The sequence below is a fragment of the Pristis pectinata genome, chromosome 32 (genome assembly GCF_009764475.1).
Source record: "Pristis pectinata isolate sPriPec2 chromosome 32, sPriPec2.1.pri, whole genome shotgun sequence".
NCBI lineage: Eukaryota > Metazoa > Chordata > Chondrichthyes > Rhinopristiformes > Pristidae > Pristis > Pristis pectinata.
In genome coordinates, this window is record NC_067436.1 from 11000732 (window position 1) to 11024902 (window position 24171).

The 24171-nt window shown below is 42.8% G+C and overlaps 1 protein-coding gene across 1 annotated transcript in view; it reads right to left on the reverse strand.

Moving 5' to 3' along the window:
- The window catches only part of LOC127585279 (lysyl oxidase homolog 1-like), a 77307-nt gene that overhangs the window by 25337 nt on the left and 27799 nt on the right, over nucleotides 1-24171 (reverse strand). Inside the window, exons 2-3 of the mRNA XM_052042616.1 lie at nucleotides 10184-10292; nucleotides 9269-9406 (exon numbers count right to left, since the gene is read on the reverse strand). Of these exons, the coding sequence (XP_051898576.1) occupies nucleotides 9269-9406; nucleotides 10184-10292 (247 nt within the window). The remainder of the gene's footprint in view (nucleotides 1-9268; nucleotides 9407-10183; nucleotides 10293-24171) is intronic.

The following is a 24171-nucleotide window of genomic DNA, read 5'->3' on the forward strand; positions in this document are numbered from 1 at the left end:
AAACGGGGAGCATATTTCAGCTAACACAGCCAATGGACTGGCTGGAGTCTAACTTGTAAGTCTTTGCATTACACATATTGTACCAGGGGAGCTAGGATAATCAATACAGGAGGAGGAGAAGGCAAGACGTGCCTCAATTCTGCTCCACCATTCGGTAAGAGGCTGATTGTATGCCTTGGCCCCTTTCACTCTCAACCCCAATACAGCTTGATTCTATTACTCCAGTCGAGTTGACGGGTCACAACCTGAGACGTCGACTATCCATTTCCCTCTATAGATGCTGCCTGACCTGCTGAGTTTCTCCAGCACTTTGTGTGTTGCTCCAGATTCCAGCATCTGAAGTCGCTTGTGTCTCCGTCTTGATTCTGTTGCTGTTTGATAATCTATCAATCCCTGCTTTGAATGTACTTAGTGACTGGGATCTACAGCCTCAGGGTAGAAAATTCCAAATACTTACACTCCTCAGCAAAGAACTTTCTCCTCACTCGTCCCAAATGGCCAACTCTCTAAGTCTGTGTCCCCTAGTTCTATAACCAAAGGAAACAACATCTAACCTGACAACCTACTCAGCTTATTTCTTTCAATGAGATCACCTCTAACATCATAGCCTACTTTGTTCAACTTTTTCACTTGACTGATGTTGGGGGGGGGGGGGGGGGTTGCAATTCATTATACAGACTGAGTGTGAGTGGGTTGTCCTTGAAGGACAAGATGGGCCTACACCTACTGCACTTTAGAAGAATGAGAGGTGACCTCATTGAAATATATGTGGAAGGGTAGTGGTCATTTCACCGGGCTAGAGCATGTAAAACCAGGAGAGACCATCTCAGGAGAAGGGGACAGGCACTTAGGAAGATATCTTCATGCAACGGAAGGTTCATCATTGGAATTCCCTACCTCATAGGCTGTGGATGCTGAGTCATTGAATGTATTCTGACTCTGTATGTTAACTCTGTCTACACTTCTCGATGCCTCGGTAAAGCAGCCAACATAATCAAAGACCCCACCCATCCCAGACACTCTCTCTTCTCCCCCCTCCCATCGGGCAGAAGGTATAAAAGCCTGAAAGCACATACCACCGGGCTCAAGGACAGCTTCTATCCCGCTGTTATAAGACTATTGAACAGACGTCTAGTACAATAGGATGGACTGTTGACCTCACAATCTACCTCGTTATGGCCTTGAACCTTATTGTCTGCCTGCACTGCACTTTCTCTGTAACTGTAACACTTTATTCTGCATTCTGTTATTGTTTTCCCTTGTACTACCTCAATGCACTGACGTAATGAAATGATCTGTATGGATGGCATGCAAAACAAAGTTTTTCACTGTACCTCAGTAGATGTGATGACAATAAACCAATTTTTTTTTAAATCACCAATTTACTTAAGACTTGAGGTCAATTTCTTTTTCAGCACCGAAGGGACCCAGGTATGGAGGAGAGGCGCAGGATTGACCATGTTCTATTGAACATCTGGGCAGGCTCAAAGGGCCATTGTGGCCTATATCAGCTCCTAGTCTCTATGTTCCTATAACTCAATGTAACATGAAAGGGGAGAAATTCATCTCTGATCACCAATACCAAGTGCTCAGTATAAGAATATTGGTTGGCAGAGAGACAAGATGCTGGAATCTGGAGCAACACACAGAGATGCTGGAGGAACTCATGTAACCTACCCATGCAACCTTAGAACGTGGAAGGAAGCGGAGAACCGGGGGAAACCCACACAGCCACAGGGAGAAAATACAACACCCAAGGACAGGATTGAACCAGGGTCCCTGGAGCTACGAAGCAAAGATCAAAAGTTTCTCCCCCATGTTTTCCACCTCCATGGTATTGGTATTGGTTTATTATTGTCACTTGTACCGAGGTACAGAGACAAGCTTGTCTTACAAACCGATCGTACAGGTCAATTCATTACACAGTGCAGTTACATTGAGTTAGTACAGAGTGCATTGATGTAGTACAGGTAAAAAAAACAATAACAGTACAGAGTAACATGTCACAGCTACAGAGAAAGTGCAGTGCAATAAGGTAGAAGGTCACAACAAGGTAGATCGTGAGGTCAAAGTCCATCTCATTGTATAAGGGAACCGTTCATATAGTTCAGCTTTCACTGAATAAACACACTGAGAGAGACTGTGCTATGGATAAAGGGAATATTCTTTGACAGAATATGATAGGAGTTCCCAGGAATTCCTGGGAACAGTGACTTGGATGGAGCTGTTTAAGTGAATTTGCAGATGATACTGAGCCAGGAGGTGCAGTAAGTTGTAGATGTCACAAAGGGATATACGCAGGATAAGCTTGTGGGAAAAAGCATGACAGATCAAACTGAATCTGGGGAAGCATGAGATCATTCCACATCCAATACAAAACAAAACAATTCAGGATTTTTTTCTTAATCCAAGTGACAGAGAGTAAACAAATACAGGTGACCGGGTGAACAAGAAGAGCTACTGCGCATTCATAAAAAAGTTTTCAAACTGAGAAAATGCTGGAAATAATAAAGCAGTCAGGCAGCTTCTATGGAGAGAGGAACAAAATTAATCAATAATGCTCACGGTTCTAATGAAAGGATTACATAGGTCTGACTCTGGAGTGGTCAGGAAACAAGACCAATCTATGCAAACAGACAATGTCCTGAGGAGCTGCACAATTCCATCGAAAATTGGAAGCCTGCTGCATTTGTGGAGAGAGCTACCTTTAGAGGTTCCACTATTCATTATTTTGGGTCGGATCTTCCAACAACCAGTGAGTTTGCAGTTGGGCATACAGGGACTCCTTGGGTTACAGAAGACCTGGCTATGGAAATCCATCTTTACAGAAGTTCTCCCATAAATTTTCAAAGAATTTTTCATGATAGTAATAATAAATTGTTTGGTAGTATTCATTAACAACTGGATACAGTATATATACTAATACTGTTAGAGTGAATATTCGATGAAATGAAAGAATTATAGGAGGTGTACGTAAAGCAATACAATATGGGTAACTATAGAAAACACATTGCAGACTTACAGAGAAATCAGTTTACAGCAATACACACAAAGTGCTGGAGGAACTCAGCAGGTCAGGCAGCATCCAGGGAGGGAAATAAACAGATGACGTTTCGGACCGAGACCCTTCATCAGGTCTGGAAAGGAAGAGGGCAGAAGTCAGAAGGTAGGGGAGGCTGACCTGTTGAGTTCCTCTGGCACTTTTTGTGTATTGCTCCAGATTCCAGCATCTGCAGAACTTTTTGTGAATCAGCTTACAGACAGTTCGTAGTTCTCAGCAGCTTGATTTTTGCTCCAGATATCAGTACCTGCAGTCTCTTGTGTCGACACACACATGTCCCTCTGTTCCTGAACATCCTTTAGAACCAAACCACCTCATAAACTTAGTGCACATTGCCCCTCCTCTGCCTTTTAATTTAAAGTGCGCAAATGCGCACATTCTGAGTTCCCCATTCATTCAAACTGCAGAACTGCGCTCAGTGTGCTAAGTAGTTGGAGGAAAGATATGAATAACAGCCTAGAAATTCATCATCCATCTCTGGTGCTAAAGGTTGTATACAATCGGGGTAACACATTGAAAACTGCTTCCAAAATTCAGAGTTAATGGAAGGTTGCAGAGACAGTGTACAAGGCTCTGTCGCTATTATATTGTGATTTCAGAATTCAGAATCAGGTTTATTATCACTGATATATGTCATGAAAATTGTTGTTTTGCAGCCGTGCAGTGCAGTACAAGACATAAAAATTACTGTAAGTTACAAAAATAAATAAATAGTGCAAAAGAGGAATAATGAGGTTGTGTTCATGGGTTCATGGACCGTTCATAAATCTGATGGCAGAGGGGAAGAAGCTGTCCCTGGAACATTGAGTATGGGTCTTCAGGCTCCCGTACCTCCTCCCTGATTGTAGTAATGTGAGGAGGCCGTATCCCTGATGGTGAGGGTCCTTAATGATGGATGCCACCTTCTTGAGGCACCACCTCTTGAAAATGTCCTCAATGGCGGGGAGGGCTGTGCCCCTGATGGGGCTGGCTGAGTCTACAACCTTCTTCAGCCCCTTTCGACAGTGTGTTGAATGTGACTAACTGGGAATGAGTTTTGAGGTAAATTGTCTTATTTCCCACCCGTCCACTGGATTTGCTTCAAATGGAACTATGGGTGAGGTGCATACAGCAGAGGGTCTGCTTCAACATAAAACTGGGCCTGACCAAACCAAAGTATTTTCAGTGGAGACACAAGAGGCTGCAGGTGTGGAATCTGGAGCAACAGACTATATGGGGGAACTCAGTGGGTTCAGCAGCATCTGTGGGGAGAAGGTATCATTGATGTATTGGGTCGAAACCCTACATTAGGAAAACATTTTCAATATCTTTCTCATCTCTCTGCATGTTGCTCTCTCGCACTGCTCCGCACTCACTCCCTGCTGTCTGCCAGCTTCATTCTCCCTCTCCCCTTCCCATCCTCTCCCTTTCCGTGTTTCTTATTCCCTGCCTGCCTAGCATAGCAGGATCCCACCTGAACCAGAATTCTTAGTGAGCACATATACTGAGCCAAAGGCCATGGGAGCCATCAGTCAGTTCAAATGGATGGACTCTGCCTCAAGGACACCCCAAAGATCTGAAACCACTTGCTTTTTTTTAGATAAGATATCTTTATTAGTCACATGTACATCGAAACACACAATGAAATGCATCTTTTGCGTAGAGTGCTCTGGGGGCAGCCCGCAAGTGTCGCCACGCTTCCGGCGCCAACATAACATGCCCACAACTTCCTAACCCGTATGCCTTTGGAATGTGGAAGGAAAACCACGCAGACACGGGGAGAATGTACAAACTCCTTACAAACAGAGGCTGGAATTGAACCCAGGTCACTGGCGCTGTAAAGCGTTATGCTAATTGCTACACTACTGTGCCTGCCCTCATCTGGAAGTCACTACAACCTCTGGCTTCTCATTTCGGCATTAGACCTGGTTTCATTCTCTCCTATGCAATTGCTAACAATTTAGTTACAGGGGCTTCTCTATCCTTTTTTTTATGTTATCGTGACTTTAGGCAAAGTGTTAGAATGGACTGGCACAAACTGTAAGATCCTTTATCCACATTGGTACAGTCCAGCCTTTGTAGTGACGAACTTTCGACTTGTTTGTTACAAATACTTTACATAGTTTGCAAGCTTGGAGTTGTATAATTATGGATGGGCTGCAAATCCCCCGGCAAAAGGAAAAGGCTCATTATTGTGACACAGGATTGCCGGCCAGTGCTTCTTAGGGGATTTAATGTTAGTGAGATCTCGTTATAAATTACCAACAATTAGTGCTTGCAATGAGTTGCTCAATGGAGAGTTGCTTGTGACTCTGTTGGTAGCGTTGTCTCTCCCCTGTGAGTCAGAGGGTTATGGGATTGGCTCTGCCCCAGTGTAGAAACCTAGACTGGTACCCCAGTACAACAGTGCGGTCGATGCCAAGTTTTGGATATTATTAAATCAATGCCCTAGATCCTCTTTCAGCTGGGAGTAAAAAACCAATGGCACTATTTAGCATCTTCTTTAGCCAGTGTTCGATATTTAGTCAGAATCAGGATCAGAATCGGGTTTATTATCATTGACGTACATTGTGAAATTTGTTGTTTTGTGGCAGCAGATCAGTGCAAGACATAAAGGCATAAAAATTGCTATAAGTTACAAAAATAAATAAATAGTGCAAAAGAGGAATAACGAGGTAGTGTTCATGGGTTCATGGACTGTTCAGAAATCTGATGGCGCAGGGGAAGAAGCTGTTCTGAAACATTGTATGTGGGTCTTCAGGTACCTCCTCCCCAATGGTAGTAACGTGATGAGGGCATGTCCCGGGTAGTGAGGGTCCTTAATTATGGATACTCCTTTCTTGAGGCACAGCCTCTTGAAGATGTCCTCGATGGCAGGGAAGGTTGTGCCTGTGATGGAGCTGGCTGAGTCCACAACCCTCTGCAGCTTCTTTCAATTCTGCATATTGGAGCCACCATACCAGGCGGTGATGCAACCAGTCAGAATGCTCTCCACTGTACATCTGCAGAAATTTGCAAGAGTCTTTGGTGACAAACTATATCTCCTCAAACTCCAAATGAAGTAGAGCTGGTGTGTCTTCATTGCGATTGCATCAATGTGTTGGGCTTAAGATAGATCCTCTGAGATGTTGACACCCAGGAACTTGAAGCTGCTCATCCTTTCTACTGCTGACCCCTCAATGAAGACTGGTGTGTGTTCTCCCGACTTCCTCTTCCTGAAGTCCACAATCACTTCCTTGGTCTTTCTGACACTGAGTGCGAGGTTGTTGTTCTGACGCCACTCAACCAGCCGATCTATCTTACTCCTGTACACCTCCTCATCGCCATCTGAGATTCTGCCAACAACAGTGGTGTCATTGGCGAATTTATAGTCTTCAGTCAAATACCACAAAGCTAGATTATTTGGTCATTACTGCGTTATTGTTTATGGGAGTTTGATTGGTTTCTTTGCTCCTTCCATTACAACATTGGCTATGCTTAAGAAGACCTTCAAAGAATCGTAGGAACTGACAGCACAGTACTGCCTGTGACAACCATATTGGCTGAAAGATAGATTGGTTATGTTGTTGATTCATGCTCCTGAGAATAAACCCACTGCCCAGCTCTCAGCCCATGCTTCTGTAAGTTACACTACATTGAGGTTTCTTCTGGGTCATTCTCAAATGCTTTGATGATTTCACCCTCGACCACTCATTCAGGCCAAGGGTGCCGAAGCTCCATGGCTTTCTGGGTGCAAACTTCTCTCCAAACCTTCAACTTTCATCTGTGCCATTTAATAATTAATATTGCCAAGGAAAGGGGATCTGCCTCAGCTTCTCTTACAGTTTTATACACATTAATTAAAATTCTGATTTGTGTCCTTTCCCAACCAACACTGACAAAATAGAAGAGCAAACAGACTGTATAGCAATGCAACACATTCTCACATGCAGCAAAGGAACAGGCCCTACTGCCCACCATATCAATGCTGCCCATCAAATATCCATCCCACTTACCAGAGCCTGGTCCATAGCATATGATGGTAGTTCAAGATGCTTCTTAAATATTGTGAGAGTGCCTATCTCCACCACCTTCTCAAACAGTGCATTCCAGACTGCAACCACCCTCTAAGTGGAAAAATGTTTCCTCAGTTCTGTTCTCCCAAAGTTCTTTTCCCTCCGACCCAACCAATTTAGCTCAAGGTTACTGGTCTAATGGCCAATTCCTAACTGTGATACAGGAGATAATGCACTAGTTTCTTTGTTGAACCTTGACTGAACAATGCAAGTGGAAATTAGCACTGCACTGTGGAATATTAAGGCACTCTAGCTGAGTGATTTTGTTTTGTAAATGCTTAAATTGACAGCCTTAAATGATTAGAAGTATTGATGCCAACTAATGATATAGTCAATGTTGTAACAATATAATAACATTTCACTTGGCTTTAACAGTTAGATAGTCCTGAGCTGTGCAATTTGAATTATTCTAAATAAAAAGCATGATATTTTCTCCTGCTAAAATATACCAAATTAATTAAACAGGGAAATCTGCATTTGAACTGTACAGCTCATGTGAACTCTATTGCATTAAGTTAGAAATACTTCACTCCACAAATATGCAGGAATTCAAAATTAATATTAATATTGTCATATAATCATAGAATTATACAGCATGGAGACAGGCCCTTTGGACCATCAAGTTCACTCTGACCATCAAACACCTATTTACACTGATCCTACACTAATTCCATTTTACTCTCCCCACATTCCAATCAACTCCCCCCAGATTTTACCACTTACTTACACACTAGGGGCAATTGACAGTGGCCAATTAACTTACAAACCTGCACGTATTATTGGGATGTGGGAGGAAATGGGAGCAGCCAGAGGAAACTTACACGGTCACAGGGAGAATGTACAAGGTCTACACAGAGAGCACCACAGATCAGGATTGAGCCTGGGTCGTTGGAGCGGCAGTGATGAGAAAAAGCACCGAATCTGACCAGACAATGTTAGTCCGTAGGCACATTCACCTCAAAACTAAAAGTAGATTAGACTCTCCAAAATATTTGCCACCATGTCTACTTCAGTAGAAATGCTCCCCAATGTCGTTCTCAAGTTTCACCACGCTCTAATATAAGCAGCATGTGAAAGACTGAATTTATTTTATTAACATCAATGTTTAAACAGATGTCCTCAAGTTGCCTCCAGAATCAACTGCAATCTTTGTCTACGACCCCTCAGAATTATTCAAGAGCTTAGGCTGCATATCCAGTGATCAAAATATAATGAGTTATAGATTTTTGTAGTATTATATGAACAGTGCAGGCCTTGGTGAAAGAAAAGCAAAGTACTCTGGATGATGGAAATCCGACATATAAACAGAAAATGCTCAGCAGGTCAGACAGCAGCTGTACAGAGAGGAACAAGGTTAAAGTTTCAGGTCAATGACTTTTCATCAGACAGGTGGGTCACAGACTTCAAAGCTGAATTTGTTTTCTCTCCCAACTATTTTTAGCAATTTTCATTTTATATTTAGTCCATTATATTAACCACCCATTTAGTTCAATAGTAACAATAAAGCAATCAGTATGGTATATTAATCCCATTGACTTTTATTCATCATCACATAAAGAGGTTCTGAATCAAGTTATAACTGCACTTTGTTAACAGTACCTTGACCGGATACCTGTTTCCCAAATCCCAGGAAAAGCCTGAACAGATCTGGAAGGACTTTAGTAGTGGAAGCAAAAAATTCCCAACGAAAAAATGTTTGCACTATGTAGGAGGTTCATTGCTTGTAGACTCACTAGTTGCAATTTCAGGCACATGCTTGTGGTTACACGTTGTGAGGTTAAATGTTATAACTGCTGTTTCTGAGCAATAGGTGAAGTGGAGAAAAATGTATGCTGAATCTGAAACAAACATAATTTGAAAAGAATCCCCAGTGAATATTAACTATTGTATTTAACTACAAAGCACATCAATTGTCATTATTTATTTTACTTCACCCTCATTAACTTCACCTTTTCGCTTAACATTTTAAATAAGATGCTGTCCTTAAAATATTTTCAGACCAGTTTCATTTAAACAAACAATTACTGGTGTGCAGCATAATTTTATCTTAATTGAAATGCTTTGCCACAAGGGATTATATGTGCTTACAAATGCAAGTGCCTTTTTCTCCTCTATTTTCCAAAGGGCTTTCTGACTCCCCAACACCCAAGCAACATTTTGCCGATGGACTTACTGGTGACAGCTGTGCCATTCCCAACTGTGCCGTGGTCTATTCGGAAGGAAATCAGCGGTCCCTTGGTTCTTTACTCTCTGGGGAAACCTCAGCAGGACCCTGATGTCATAGTCTGTGGTGTCAGCCGTGTAGGCAGAGCTGAAGAGACAAAAGAAAACTGATCTGAGCCCAAGGAAAGAGAATTCACTTACTGAATATACAGATGTTTGCTGAACATTGCACACGTAGCGGTTAGCATAACACTATTAAAGCGCCAGGGACCCAGGTTCAATTCCGGCCGCTGTCTGTAAGGAGTTTGTACGTTCTCCTCGTGATTGCGTGGGTTTCCTCCGGGTGCTCCGGTTTCTTCCCGCATTCCAAAGACGTACGGGTTAGGAAGTTGTGGGCATGCTATGTTGGCACCAGAAAAGTGGCGACACTTGTGGGCTGCCCCCAGAACACTCAACGCAAAAAGATGCATTTCACTGTGTGTTTCGATGTACATGTGACTAATAAAGATATCTTATCTTATAAGATCTGTAAATACTCAAGACACTATGTGGGGGGAAAAAAGACACTATTTTAAAGAAGTAACATGCACATTATATTTTATGTTGTTGGGAAAATCTTTAAACTAATATTTGAATCAGACATTTTTGCCCTGTGCACAATTTTCTGTTTTGCAAATGGAGATATTTAATATTCAGCATCTTAAGGCAGATGTTACTGAGAAAATATACAGTTTCTTTTCAATACACCTGGTAGAAGACACAGCAAGACAGATTTCGGCAGACTTGAGCACCACAATCTAGTGCCACTCCAAGGGAATGCTGCGCTGTCACACTAACAGGGCAGGGAAGACCTTCCTGCCAATTCATTGCAAGTGGACTGTTAAACCTACGAAGCAAAGGCTTCATCAAGAACGTGGCTCCATACCTTGCCAAACACTTCTCCTCCGCCGCGCATCGCAGGGAATACAGGTGGGACCTCTGCACGTAAGTGGCAGCTTGGACATAGTGTGGATCCGGTACTAAGTCAGGCAAACCTGATTGAGAAGAGTAAAGAGAGAAAACACCTGTGTGAGCAGCGAACACAGTTATCCCCAGCAACCATGCACTAGACACCAAGAAAACAAGTTTTCATCTCCCAACCTAAAGTGGATGACCCATTCCTGTTCTACTTATTTCAACTGTTTTTATATCAACCAAATCAACGCATTGTTCTCTTGGAGAGCTGGAAATGGGACAGGATAAGGGCGTCCTGGAGAATGTGTCACTGTTTATTTACAGTCACCATGACTGGATTGGTGTGAGAGCAGGAGGAGGTCACTGGAAATGAGCCAAAATACCCCAGATATTTGCAAAAGATTTTGCAGAGGTCCCTCATATTTGCCTTATTTGAAATGTGATGTTTGATACGGTGGCCTACAATTGCAAAAATATCTGTGTGATCTATTTCTATATTTTGTAAGGCAAGCAATCCTTCAATGTTCTACCTCAATCACTCGATTAATCTTCCATTGCCTGTCCATGCCGATCACCTTCAGGTGGCCACCTGCACTTGCCTTTATAAAAACTACCTTCCCCTTCTTCGCAGTGTGAGATGTCATGGACATCAGTGACCTCACACACTTCACACCAACCCTTGAATTAAGGTCAACCTGATGCAAATGACACTGATTAACTGTAGGCAGACCATAAGGGAGAGGCCGTCGCAATTTACAGTTCAGTCTCTGAGCAGGAGGTCCCCGGAAAATTTAAGTGCAAGCAATTAAACTAAAAAAAAGTGTCAGTAACAGTGAACATGAAACAGCTGGATTGTCACAATAGAATGTAGCACATAGAACAGTACAGCACAGGAACAGGCCCTTCGGCCCACAATGTTGTGATGAACTAATTAAACTAATAATTAAATGCCTAAACTAATCCCTTCTGCCTACACAAGGTCCATATCCCTCCATTCTCTGCACATTCATGTGCCTGTCTAAGAGCCTTTTAAATGCCTCTATCGTATCGGCCTCCACTACCACCCTGGCAGTGCATTCCAGGTACCCACCACTCACTGTGTAAAAAACTTGCCCCGCACATCTCCCTTAAACTTACCCCCCCCCCCCACCTTAAATGCATGTCCTCCAGTGTTAGACATTTCCACCCTGAGAAAAAGATTTTGATGGTCTACCCTATCTGTGCCTCTCATAATTTTATAAACTTCTATCAGCCTCCACTGCTCCAGAGAAAACAACCAAAGTTTGTCCAACCTCTCTCCATAGCACATGCCCCCTAATCCAGGCAACATCCTGGTAAACCTCTTCTGCACCTTCTCCAAAGCCTCCACATCCTTCCTATAATGGGGCAACCAGAACTGAATGCAATACTCCAGATGCAGCCTGAGAGTGCATAATCCATTCTTTGGGGAAATCTGCCATCCTGATGGATCCTGTTTGTATGTGACCACACCACACCCCCATCCCCACCCCAATACACTGCAAAATGTGGCTCTTGACTGCCTTCTGAAATGGTCTGGCAATTACCTCAACAGAGGGCAGTTTGGGAGGTGTATACCAAACTGAATGGAGAAAACAGCCTTAAAAATCAAACTCAGGACATCAGTAACAAAATGCATTGGTTTTTTTTGCAGTCATTATGGGTATGCAGTGTGGGACTGGCAGCTAAAAATAATGGTAGATGCTCAATTAATAACTTTACATTGGAGGTTGACAAACGTTGCAATCTAAGGTAATGAAACAATGTCGAACAAAGGCAGATGTATAAAATCAAATCAGACATGATCCCACTGAATGGCAGGATAGACTTGAGAGGCAAATCATGTATCTTTGTTAGCCGTTTATAAATCCACACGGGCATTTTTCAAAGTAATTATTGAACTGTTCTGGGAAAGAGAGCCTCCAGCTGACAGCTGCCTTTCACCAGCAAGAACACAGCGAGATTTTCAAAGATGCATGAAGACTGTCAAATGAACAGCTTGGGGCCGATGGATCAAGAGGGCAGCAGGGACAGAATTTATGCAGGGTGCAGCTGGGAGGTTTTGGATGTCAGGACTTTGTGGTGCTGGAGTTCATGAGGTCAAGTGTTGGTGTTGACGAACATTCGTGCGATGTCAGGGGAAGAACTGAGGGAGACAGAGCTGCACTAGATTCTGTATTCAAATGGTAAGAGATAATATTATAGCATTTCCCATCAGCACCTGATCCCTCTCAGAATCCCAGCTATCTTGGTCTTGCAAAGGGGAGGCCCCTTATTGTAGCTCTGTCACTTTCAGTGTCTAGATGGAGTGCATCTGTCAAGCATCTCATGTCCATCGACCAGGGAGATGGAAATAAGCCATGTCCCAGTCAAAACCTAAATAACTGGTTATTACATAATCTGACCAATTTCAGATCAAATGCATATCTATTTAACCACATCAAAATAGCTCAATTATAAAAGGAAAAAGACTGCACTTACAAACCAATTTTATGACATATCGAAAGAGTTGTAAGAGTCATAAGAGTCATACAGCACGGAAACAGGCCCTTCAGCCCAACTCATTCATGCTGACCAAGGTAAGGAGGGGGACCGGAGGGAGGAATGTGTGGATGATGGGCAGATGGAGAGGGGAAGAGAAGGGGTATAAGGGCTGGTGGGATAAGGGCCCTCATATTCCACCTTGGTAGTCTCCAACCTGGCAACATGAACATCAATTTCTCAGGTGCCTACCTGAGCTTGTCCCATTGGCCTGCATTTGACCCGCATCCCTCTAAACCTTTCCTATCCGTTCTTGCATATTCCCAGGAACACCCACTAACAAACTGTTAACCCTTTACAGGAACTCCTAACTAATGAACTGTTAACCCTTTACAGGAACTCCTAACTAATGAACTATTAACCCCTCACGGGAACTCTCAACAAATGGACCAAATGACCTACTTCTGCTCCTGTATCTTATGGTTTTATGAAGGCAGAGATTGATAGGTCCTTGATTGGTAAACTGTTAAGGGTTACGGGGAAAAGGCAGGAGAATGGGGTTGAAAAAAAGATCAGCCATGATTGAATGGTGGAGCAGACTTGATGGGCTGAATGGCCTAATTCTGCTCCTATATCTTATGACCTTAAATGAGTTGTTAACTCTTCAAAGTGTTACAGATTAGGTTACTATTGGTGAATGTCCCTTTAAGACCTAGCACAGTAGTGTGTGTGTGTGGCGTGATGACGACATCAGGAGATAAGGACATGATGACGTTGTTTGGAATAGTAAGTCAGAGAAAGGAGAGAGAGAGAGAGTGAGAGTGAGAGAGAGACCGAGACCACCTGCTGGTCTCTGTATCGATGGATGAAAAACAATAATGGTGTCTGTCACCACAATCCATGTATGGATTTTTGGAGTAATCCAGAGGAGTCCACTTTGTCGTTAACCTGTAGAAGGAAACAGGTATTTGTGTGGACGGCCACGTCTCGGATGCCTTTCGGGGTGGCAGATACTTCGGATCAAAGGAATGGAGCTCATGGGTGATTGAGGTGTCGTATGGGTTCCATCGTGGAACATTTGGATTTCGTAATTACTCTTTATTTTCTCTCTACCTCTTCAGTCAACGGTGGTTTTGAAGAAGCCTTTGTTCACATTTCACCTTATGGCTTGCTGAACTGAACTTTGAGAACTATTCCTGGACTCGGAGTTTGGGAATTTGCCACACACACACACTTCAAGTTTAGTTTTTGGGGTTAATGTTTAAGAGCTAACATTTTTACTTCTAACCTTCTAACATTTTTACTTTTATTTTTCTTATTATCATAAGTAGTTATTAATAAAATTGTTTTTTTAACACTTATACATGACTCGGTGTGTTTCTTTTGTTGCTGGTATGTGACGAAAGGAACACTCAACTAATGAACCGCTAACCCTTCACATTCTTTTGTCAGATACTGAAATGAAGTCCATTATTCATGAAAGAAATATTGAAATATTTTAGATCATTAATATATTTACATTTCTAGGGTGCCCTACCTGCACCTTTCACAAGTAGGAGCTATAACTCGGAGCACTGGCAGACTGCCTCTCTGTGGCAAACTTGACAAGGTTACTGACAATATCTCACTCATAGAGACACACAGCACAGAAACAGGCCCTTCAGCCCACCAAGTCTGTGCCAACCATCAAGCGCCCATTTTACAGTAAACCTACCCTGATCCATTTTATCCTCCCAACATTCCCATCAACTTCCCCCTCAGATTCTACCACTCATCTACACACTAGGGGCAAGTTAGGGATCAATTAGAGAGCATAGGTTTAAGGTGAGAGGGAGGAGGTTTAAAGGAGTAAATTTTTCACACAAAGAGTAGTATCTGGAATAAGGTGCCAGAGGAGGTGGTGGAGGCAGCAACAATACCAACATTTAAGAAGCCCAGCAAGGTCCCACACACGGGAATGAAATAAACACTGCATCATACTGAGGGACAGTTAATGGGAATGTGGAGAGACTAAAATGGATTAGGGTAGGATTAGTGTACAAATGAGTGCTTGATGGTCAGTGAACACTTGGTGGACCAAAGGGCCTGTTTCTGTGCTGCATCTCTCGATGACACCTGAGCATTCCTAGCTGAATGATCCAGTGTTGGTCAGGACAGCAGTCCGTTCCCTTCTGCAAAATGGCACTGTATGATCTTTTACATCGAAACATGGGCATAGCAGATGAAACCTATGCTCCAGCGAACCAGCTCTGCTTCCCCCCCCCTGCACCCCCCCCCCCCCCATCTTAGTTGATCAGACAGCATCTAAGGAGTTCATGCCTCACGGTTCTGTGTGGAAAGCTTTGGAGATAGAAAATTGGACCACTCATAAATCAATGGAGATACAAGAGACTGCAGGTGCTGGAATCTGGAGCAACAAACAGCCTGCTGGAGGAGCTCAGTGGGTCAGACAGCATCTGTGGGGGGGGGGGGGGGGGGGGAATAATTGTTTTTTCAGGTCCTGATGCAGGGTTTCGACCCGAAACGTCAACAATTCCTTTCCTCCCACAGATGCTACTCAACCCGCTGAGAACCTCCAGCAGATTGTTTGCAACTCATAAATCAAGATCATATACCCTGTACCCATACCCCAAAATCCACTAGCATCATTCTCAAAAGGGCAGGCAATTTTAAGACTGAGTTTGTTATTTTTTTAATTGTAAAATACAAGATTAGAGATTAGAAAGTGGACCAGGCTTTCATCAAAGGTTAATGCCGTGCTGATTAACTTTTAAAAAAACAGCTGGACAAATATCTGATTGGAAATGTAACTGAAGGTTATATAGTTAAGTACAGACAGATGAATAAATACTCTGGGACCAAAACAATCCCCATACTTAAGGAACTATGTAAATGCCATCTGCAGGGAGTAACCAGCCGCAGTTGAATAACAGAGTTTGAAAGGTTAAATAGATATGCTGGTATTCTGCCCAATTACCTTCAGGGTTCAGAGATAAAGTTTTGTAGAAGTTTTCCTTGTGAGGTTAAATCATTTGGGTAGAGCTGATCTCAGATCTGTGTGGACTGTATTGGAAGCTCAAGGGGTACAAGGCATTTTCCTATTTCGCTGATTAAAAGGTCTTTAATACAGCAAAATACTGCTCAGAAAAGCTACTGATTGTGAGGAAGTGGGCGTCAATCGAGTCGAATGCGTTATCAGTTACTAGGTGGGTCACTAATAGTGTAGAAACTAAACACCCATGCACATTAAAAAATTCTCCACTCTAGCATGTAACAAATGTGCAAAAGGCCCACAGGAAGGTTGTGACACTTTCCAGACTTCTTCAGGCAATATGTAGTTTAATGTTTTGCACAAATATCTGTTTCCAGCTGTGAGATAGACTAGAGTGTTACTCTCAAATGCAAAAACAATGTGCTTGTTAACATTAAAACAGCATGATTCATAACAGTCCGTTCCTCATCCAGAGCTGTTATTCCGGGCTGTTAGGCTATGGATGAAGATTGTGATATTAAGTTCAACAGGTGCATGCAAATCCCATGGTGCCACCACAAAACAGAGCAGAGGGACTTATTCCCGGAGTCCTGGAAAATGCTTTATCCCTGAATCAATATCAGAGACTCAGGTTACCCAGTCATTGCCGTTTTTGGGAGCTTGCTGTGCACACATTTTGTTGAATTGTTACAGCAATGTCAACACTTCAAACCTATTTGAAAGTCAAAAAACTGCACATGCTGGAATGCTGAAATAAAAATAGAAATTCCTGGAAACACTCAGCAGGTCACTGACACCACTAACACTACCTACCACTTCCTCGCACAATATTTCTTCTTTTCTCTCTCATACTAATGTTGTTATGTATATTTTATTTTGTAGTGTAAGTTATGTATAATTTATATTAATTTAAGTTTATATTAACTTATGTTTGTCAGGTTTGTAACATACTGTGCTGCTGCTGCAAAATGCTAATTTCCATGGCATTTATACCCTGGCTATGTCTGCCTATGACAATAAACTTGAACTTGAGGTCAGGCACCATCTACGGAAAGAGAAACAATTTCAAGTCAAAGAGCTTTCATATTAATTTTGTTTCTCTTCGACCTGAAACATTGCCACAAGAGGACACAGGTTTAAGGTGCTGGGGAGTAGGTACAGAGGAGATGTCAGGGTTAAGTTTTTTACTCAGAGAGTGGTGAGTGCGTGGAACAGGCTGCCGGAAACAGTGGTGGAGGCGGATACGATAGGGTCTCAATGGACTAATGGACTCATGGACTCATGAACATGGACTCAATGGCCCAAGCGACCTCCTTCATCATTATTATTGGTTTATCATTGTCACACGTACTGAGAAACAGTGGAAAGCTTTTGTTTTACGTCCCCTCCAGAAAGATCGTGCCACACATAAGTACATCGAGGTAGTAAAAAGAAAACAATGCAGAATATAGTGTTACAGTTCAAAGTACAGTGCAGGGAGACAAATAAAGTGCAAGGACCTCAACAAGGTACAGTATTAGGGTAGGCACAGTAGTGTAGCGGTTAGCGTAACGCAATTACAGCGCCAGCGACCCGGGTTCAATTCTGACCGCCGTCTGTAAGGAGTTTGTACGTTCTCCCCATGACTGTGTGGGTTTCCTCCAGGTGCTCCGGTTTCCTCCCACATTCCAAAGATGTACAGGTTAGGAAGTTGTGGGCATGCCATGTTGGTGCCAGAAGCGTGGCGACACTTGCGGGCTGCCCACAGAACATTCTACGCAAAGATGCAATTCACTGTGTGGTTTGATGTACATGTGACTAATAAAGATACCTTATCTTATCTTGAGGTAGATTGGGAGATCAGAAGTTCGTCTTTTAGTGTATGAAGGGTCTGTTCAAGAGTCTGATAACAGTGGGATAGAAACTGTCCTTGAGGCTGGTTGGGCAGAAGATACTCAAGCTTTAGTATCTTCTGCCCAATGGGAGAGAGGAGGAGAGAGCATGAACGGGTTGGGAGGGGTCCTTCATCATGTAAGCTGCTTTCCCGAGGCAGTGGGGAAGTGTCAATGGAGCGGAGGCTGGTTTGCGTGATGGACTGGGCTGCGTTCACAACTCTGCAATTTCTTGGGGTCTTGGGCAGAGCAGTTGTGGTTCAACCAGACAGGATAGTGCATTTATAGATAGCACATCTATAGAAGTTGCTAAGGGTCATCTTGGAGATGCTGAATTTCCTTAGCTTTCTGAGGCAACCTCACCATGCTGGAGAGGGTGCAGAGGAGCTTCATTAGAATGGCATCAGGCATGAGAGACTTCCACTACAATGCTAGACTGGCTAAACAGGGTGTGCTCTCTGGGTTGTGGTGTCCATAGCAATTCCATGCTTCTGTAAAGAAATGCTGACAATGTGGTCGGCAATATGCCCTTGAGGACCTGAACCTCAGCAAAATCTCGCAACCAGGTTCAGTTCTAGTATGCAGTTTCAGTACTGTATGACACGTGGTACTTCGACTCCCCACCTCACCCCCAAACTTTGGTCCAGCCTCGTAATGTTCCTGGAGAACAGTTGCCATTACAGTTAATGCTCAGGATACTGCCCAAGGAGGAGGATCCAACGCAACTGAAATGTGCCAATAGTTCTCCTGACCTAAAGGAACATTAGTTTGAATATTGAAAATGGGTGGTTGGTTAATTGGTTCCTTAAAACACCCTGTGTAGTTGGATAGGAGAACTCAAGGTGGAGTTAATGGGCATATGAGAGAGAACAGGTAACAGGGAAATAAGTGGGGGAAATGGGAATGCTAGAAAAATTCGACCCAATGGGCCAAATGCCCATATTCTATGGCATGAGGAAATATGAAATAATATGAATATGAGAGTTTCTGGATGTTGCCTTAATATCAGTCTAATGTTTTAATTTAAGTAGAACATGTTATGTTCTTCATCAAGAGACAAACTTCGCGTGGGTTTAACATCTGAATATTTTAACCAACAACAGGTTGGTTTGCTTTCCCTCTCTTTTTGCAGCCACTTCCTGTTCCCCCATGTGACCCCTTGCATTGCCTACTGGGAACTGTAGTTCTTTATTATAACTACATAATAACACAGAACATACAAATGTTGCTCAGTGCCGGGTGTCATTCAGTTGTTGGTAATCTGACCTCTTGAGTCAAAAGAGGGTGGAGTTAAGTTCTCACTTTAGAGACTTGGGCACAATTAACCCAGGTCCACACTCATAAGTGCAGTGCAGTACTGAGGGAGTGGTGCACTGTCAGAGACATGGAGTCTCTCTTGAGACTTTCTCAAGTTGGATAAGGACGATTCTGTGGCGCTAATTGAGAAAGAGTCTGCTAATGTCCTGGTCAATACTTAACCCTCAATAAACATTACTAAAATACATCAATTGGCCATGATCATATTATTCTGATGACCTCACATGTTAACTCTATTTCTCTCTCCACAGATTCTGCCTGACCTGCAAAGCACTTCCGGAATTTAGTTCAGATTTCCAGCATCTGCAATGTTTTGCTTTTGCAACAACACTTTTGTTTGTTAAAATGTCATTTCAGTAATGTCTGCACTTCAAAAGCACACAGTTTGCTGCAAACTACTTTGAAACATCCCAAAATCACGAGCAGTGCTATATCAATGCAAGTTCTTTTCATTATATCAGCTGGGCAGAAGAAATTGTCAAAACAAAGTTTGGTAAATGAAGGTGAGTTTTTTTGAATCATGCTTTGATGCAAAGTTTGTTTCAGCCAAAAAACTCCAGCTGATCTCCTTCCTCATTTAAAATTGAAATAATAGCACTCTTCACAATATAAACAGATCCATGACCTACATCCCAAGCAGCACAAGAAGATCCAAACACTAATAATTAGTTGAACACAACTGATGCAAGTGGCAGTAAAACTGCTGAAAGTGAATGGGTAAAGGAACAAAGTAAAAAAATAAGACATTCATTTGGTGAGAGTTTGAACTTCTCAAGATTAGAAATCTTGTAACTTGATGGATTTCTTCTTATATAAAACCTTAATTCATGTTAGCACTCTGCAACTTTTACTGTTTGTAAATACCCACGTCCACATTCATAGAAAGCATGGAAACAGGCCCTTTGGCCCAACTCATCCATGATGGCCAAGATTTGGCCCTATCCCTCTAAACCCTTCGTACCCACATACCTGTCTAAGTGTCTTTTAATGGAAATATCCTGTGCAAACTTGTCACACTGTAATTGTACCCTCTTACCAATGGGGTGCTGTATCATCTCATTATAATCTTATCTAGATTTTGAATCTATCTTGCAAGGAAACCCCTATATCTAATTTGTATTTCCCTGCTACCTAACATTTTCAGTGCTGGCTTATGGTTATATATTTACATATTCAAAGTATGACATAGAAGTAAGAACTAGATGCATGCTGTTAAACTAAGGCCTGAATTAAATCTTATTTTATTTATTCATTCAAGAAATGGGGATGTCATTGGCAATGCCAGAATTCTTTGTCCATTCTTAACTACCCTTCCAGTGAGAGTTATGAGTCAACCATGTCAGTAGGTTGGGAGTCTGACTGGTAAGGAGTTCAGTTTTCCCTCTCCTGAAGTAAGGCAAATGAGTCTGCCTTTAATTCCAGATTTACTTAGTTTAAGTAATCTAAATTTGCCAGTTGCCATAATGTGATTCAAACTCTAAATCTGGCCAAAAACTCTGGCTGTTCTAGTAACTTAACCACTACACCACTGTACCCCTAGTACAATTAAACCTAGTCATTTCTTCCTTATTCATTCCTTAGTCATTTCTTTTCAACATCTAACTGGTCTATAAACAAGTCATCAAAACTCAACTGCCCATGCAGTCATGATAAAGTAAGTCTCAATCTTAAAAATCTTATTGTATTTAAACCATTCCATGGTCTCATTCCTTCCCATCTCGGGAATCTCCACCAGCTCCAGAGCTCCAAGACATCTGTACAAATCAATTCTGGCCTCTTAACCTTCAAATTTAATCGCACTTACAATCAGGAAGATAGGTCCCAGCCTTGGGAATTCCCTCCCTAAATCTGTCTCTACCCGACTGTCTACTTTAAAACCTGTCCTTTTGACCCTACTTTTGGTCAACTGCTCAATATCACCTTACAGCTCAGTGTCAAATGTTGATTAGTAATGTTCTTGTGAAGAATGTTGCATTGTTTATGTCACACTGCCCACCATGGTCGTATCTACAGGAGGTGCTGCCTCAAGAAGGCAACATCCATCACTAAAGGTCCCCACCACCTGGGCCATGCCATCTTCTCACAGCTACCATCGGGCAGGAGGTACAGAAGCCTGAAGTCTTACACCACCAGGTTCAAGAACAGCTACTTCTCTTCAACCATTTGGTTCTTGAACCAAACGGCACAACACTAATCACTACAGTTTTGCAACACTATGACCATTTTGATCACTTTGCATTAAAATGGACTTTTTTTTATTCTAATTGTGTTCTTTCTTGTAAAAATCTTGTACAATTTATGTTTAATTTGTGAATGCTGCTTATATGACGCTATGTGCCTGTGATGCTGCTGCAAGTAAGTTTTTCATTGCACCTGTGCACACATGTACTTGTACATATGACAATAAACTCGACTTTGACACTATTGGTGCCATGGAAGTTGGGTGTTGTTGTTCATGACTACCGAGAACTTATCTTTACGGGGTAAAATGGGCAATAGCAAGTCTGCATCCCGGGTCACTATTCTTCCAAGGTTTTATTCCTACTTAACTCAGAAATAGGGAGATGTGTGAAAGGTTGCTATAGATTTTATATTATTACACAGTGAAGATTTACTCCCACCCACCAAACCCAATGCATGCAACAGAATGCAAGATTTGGGTGGCACAGTGGTGCAGCAATTAGAGCTGCTACCTCACAGCTCCAGCAACCTAGTTCAATCCTGATCTCCAGTGCTGTCTGTGTGGAGTTTGCATGTTCTCCCCGTGACTGCGTGGGCTTCCCCTGGGTTCTCCAGTTTCCTCCCAAGTCCAAATGACATGTGGCTGGGTAGGTTTATTGGCCACTATATATTGCCCCTATGATGTGGGTGAGGGGTAGAATCCGGGGAGAGTTGTTGGCAATGTAGAGAAAATAAAATGTGAGTAGTGTAAATGGGTGCTTGGGGGCCAGTGTGGACTCAGTGTCCTGAAGATCCTGTTTCTGTGCTGTATGACTCTATACTAGGCTGATCTGCCATTGTCCTAACATTGCTGCATGTGAACTGGTCTTGCCAATGGTGCTGTCAAAACTGTCTACAATCGGGGTGCACTGAGTGTTTGTGAACACCCCCGATATTCCCAGACATTCAATTATTATTAAATAGTTAAATATACCATTGTTGAACATTTAAAGCACTAATAAATTTTATATGCTAAACACAAATCTAAATTATTAAGACTAATTTCAATAAATAATTAAAAATAACTACCACCTTCACCCCTGTTGGGAGAGGCTCCTTTAAGAGGTTCGAGGGTTATCACCTCCTTCTCATGGTCAGATGACAACACAAAACAAGTGGATCCACATTTGGAGAGGCAGATGGTGGAAAGCTGCTGAACTGCGGATGTTGTCTCTCTCACTGTATAACACCACTAGAGTAATCTTCTTTCCCCAGCAGCCAATGCCTCCCATGTATTTTGACTGAGATTCGCCCTAAACCTCGACTAGAGTTCAGGTTTAATCTGACGTAAGCTCAGGCAGATTTCTCTGGCTGAGACCAGGGGAGCCTGCCAAAGATCTTGCTGCCTCTGCTGGTCACCGTAAGGAGCCCAGCGGAGTACCAGTGATGGCAGGACACTGGAGGTTTAGGCCCATCGATATGGAGACTTCTGCTGGGAAAACTGGGGATAAGCATAGGTGTTGAGCTGGAAAATGTACCCGTGATGATGACAACTTTGTTGCCGGAACAGGTCTACAGCAGACGCCATCTCCCTGGCCCTACACTCAGCTCTGGAGCATCTGGACAGTAAAGCCACATACGTTAGACTATTGTTTATTGACTACAGCTCTGCCTTCAATACAATAATCCCATGCAAACTTGTCACCAAACTCTGAGACCTAGGACTCAACACCTCCCTCTGTAACTGGATCCTTGACTTTCTAACCAACAGACCGCAATCAGTGAGGATGGGCAGCAATGCCTCCGGCACGATTATTCTCAACACTGGTGCCCCACAAGGCTGAGTCCTCAGCCCTCCACTCCACTCATGACTGTGTGGTCAGATTCTGCTCTAACTCCATCTACAAGTTTGCAGATGATACCACCATTGTAGGCCGTATCTCAAACAGCGATGAGTCGGAGTACAGGAAGGACATAAAGAGCTTAGTGGAATGGTGTCATGACAACAACCTTGCCCTCAGTGTCAACAAAACAAAAGAGCTGGTCATTGACTTCAGGAAAGGGGGTGGTGTACATGCTCCTGTCTACATCAACGGTGCTGAGGACGAGAGGGTTGAGAGCTTCAAGTTCCTGGGAGCGAACATCACCAACAGCCTGTCCTGGTCAAATCACGTAGATGCCATGGCCAAGAAAGCTCACCAGCGCCTCTACTTCCTCAGGAGGCTAAAGAAATTCAGTATGTCTCCTTTGACACTCACCAACTTTTATCAATGCACCATAGAAAGCATCCTATCTGGATGAACCAGGGCTTGGTATGGCAATTGCCCAGGACTGCAAGAAACTGCAGAGAGTTGTGGACACAGCCCGGCATATCACGGAAACCAGGCTCCTCTCCTTGGACTCTGTCTTTACCTCTCGCTGCCTTGGTGAAGCAGCCAGCATAATCAAAGACCCAACCCACCCGGGTCATTCTCTCTTCTTTCCTCCTCCATCAGGTAGAAGATACAGGAGGCTGAGGGCACATATCACCAGGCTCAAGGACAGCTTCTATCCCATGGTGATAAGACTATTGAACAGTTCCCTTATACGGTGAGATGGACTCTGACCTCACAATCTACCTTGTTGTGACCTTGCACCTTATTGTCTACCTGCACTGCACTTTCTCTGTAGCTGTGACACTTTACTCTGTACTGTTATTGTTTTTACCTGTACTATCTCAATGCACTCTGTCCTAACTCAATGTAACTGCACTGCGTAATGAATTGACCTGTACAATCAGTATGCAAGACAAGTTTTTCACTGTACCTCGGTACAAGTGACAATAATAAACCAATACCAAGGCAACAAAGTTTGCTTCCAAGTCCCTGTATTGTACATGAACACTACAATTCATTAGTTCTATGAAATAATGGAATAGTTATACACGCTAAACTCCCAATACTATAGCAAGTGAGTGTAGCATACTGTTTCTGAAATACAGCTCAGTCGAATTCAGCCAAAATAAATTTTAAAAGCAGAATATCACATGAAAATGCTACCACATCATGGGTTTACTCACACAACCAATGAGTCAAGAGTGGGAGTTTTTGCAATTACTTCTCAGTTCAATGTAAATGAGGT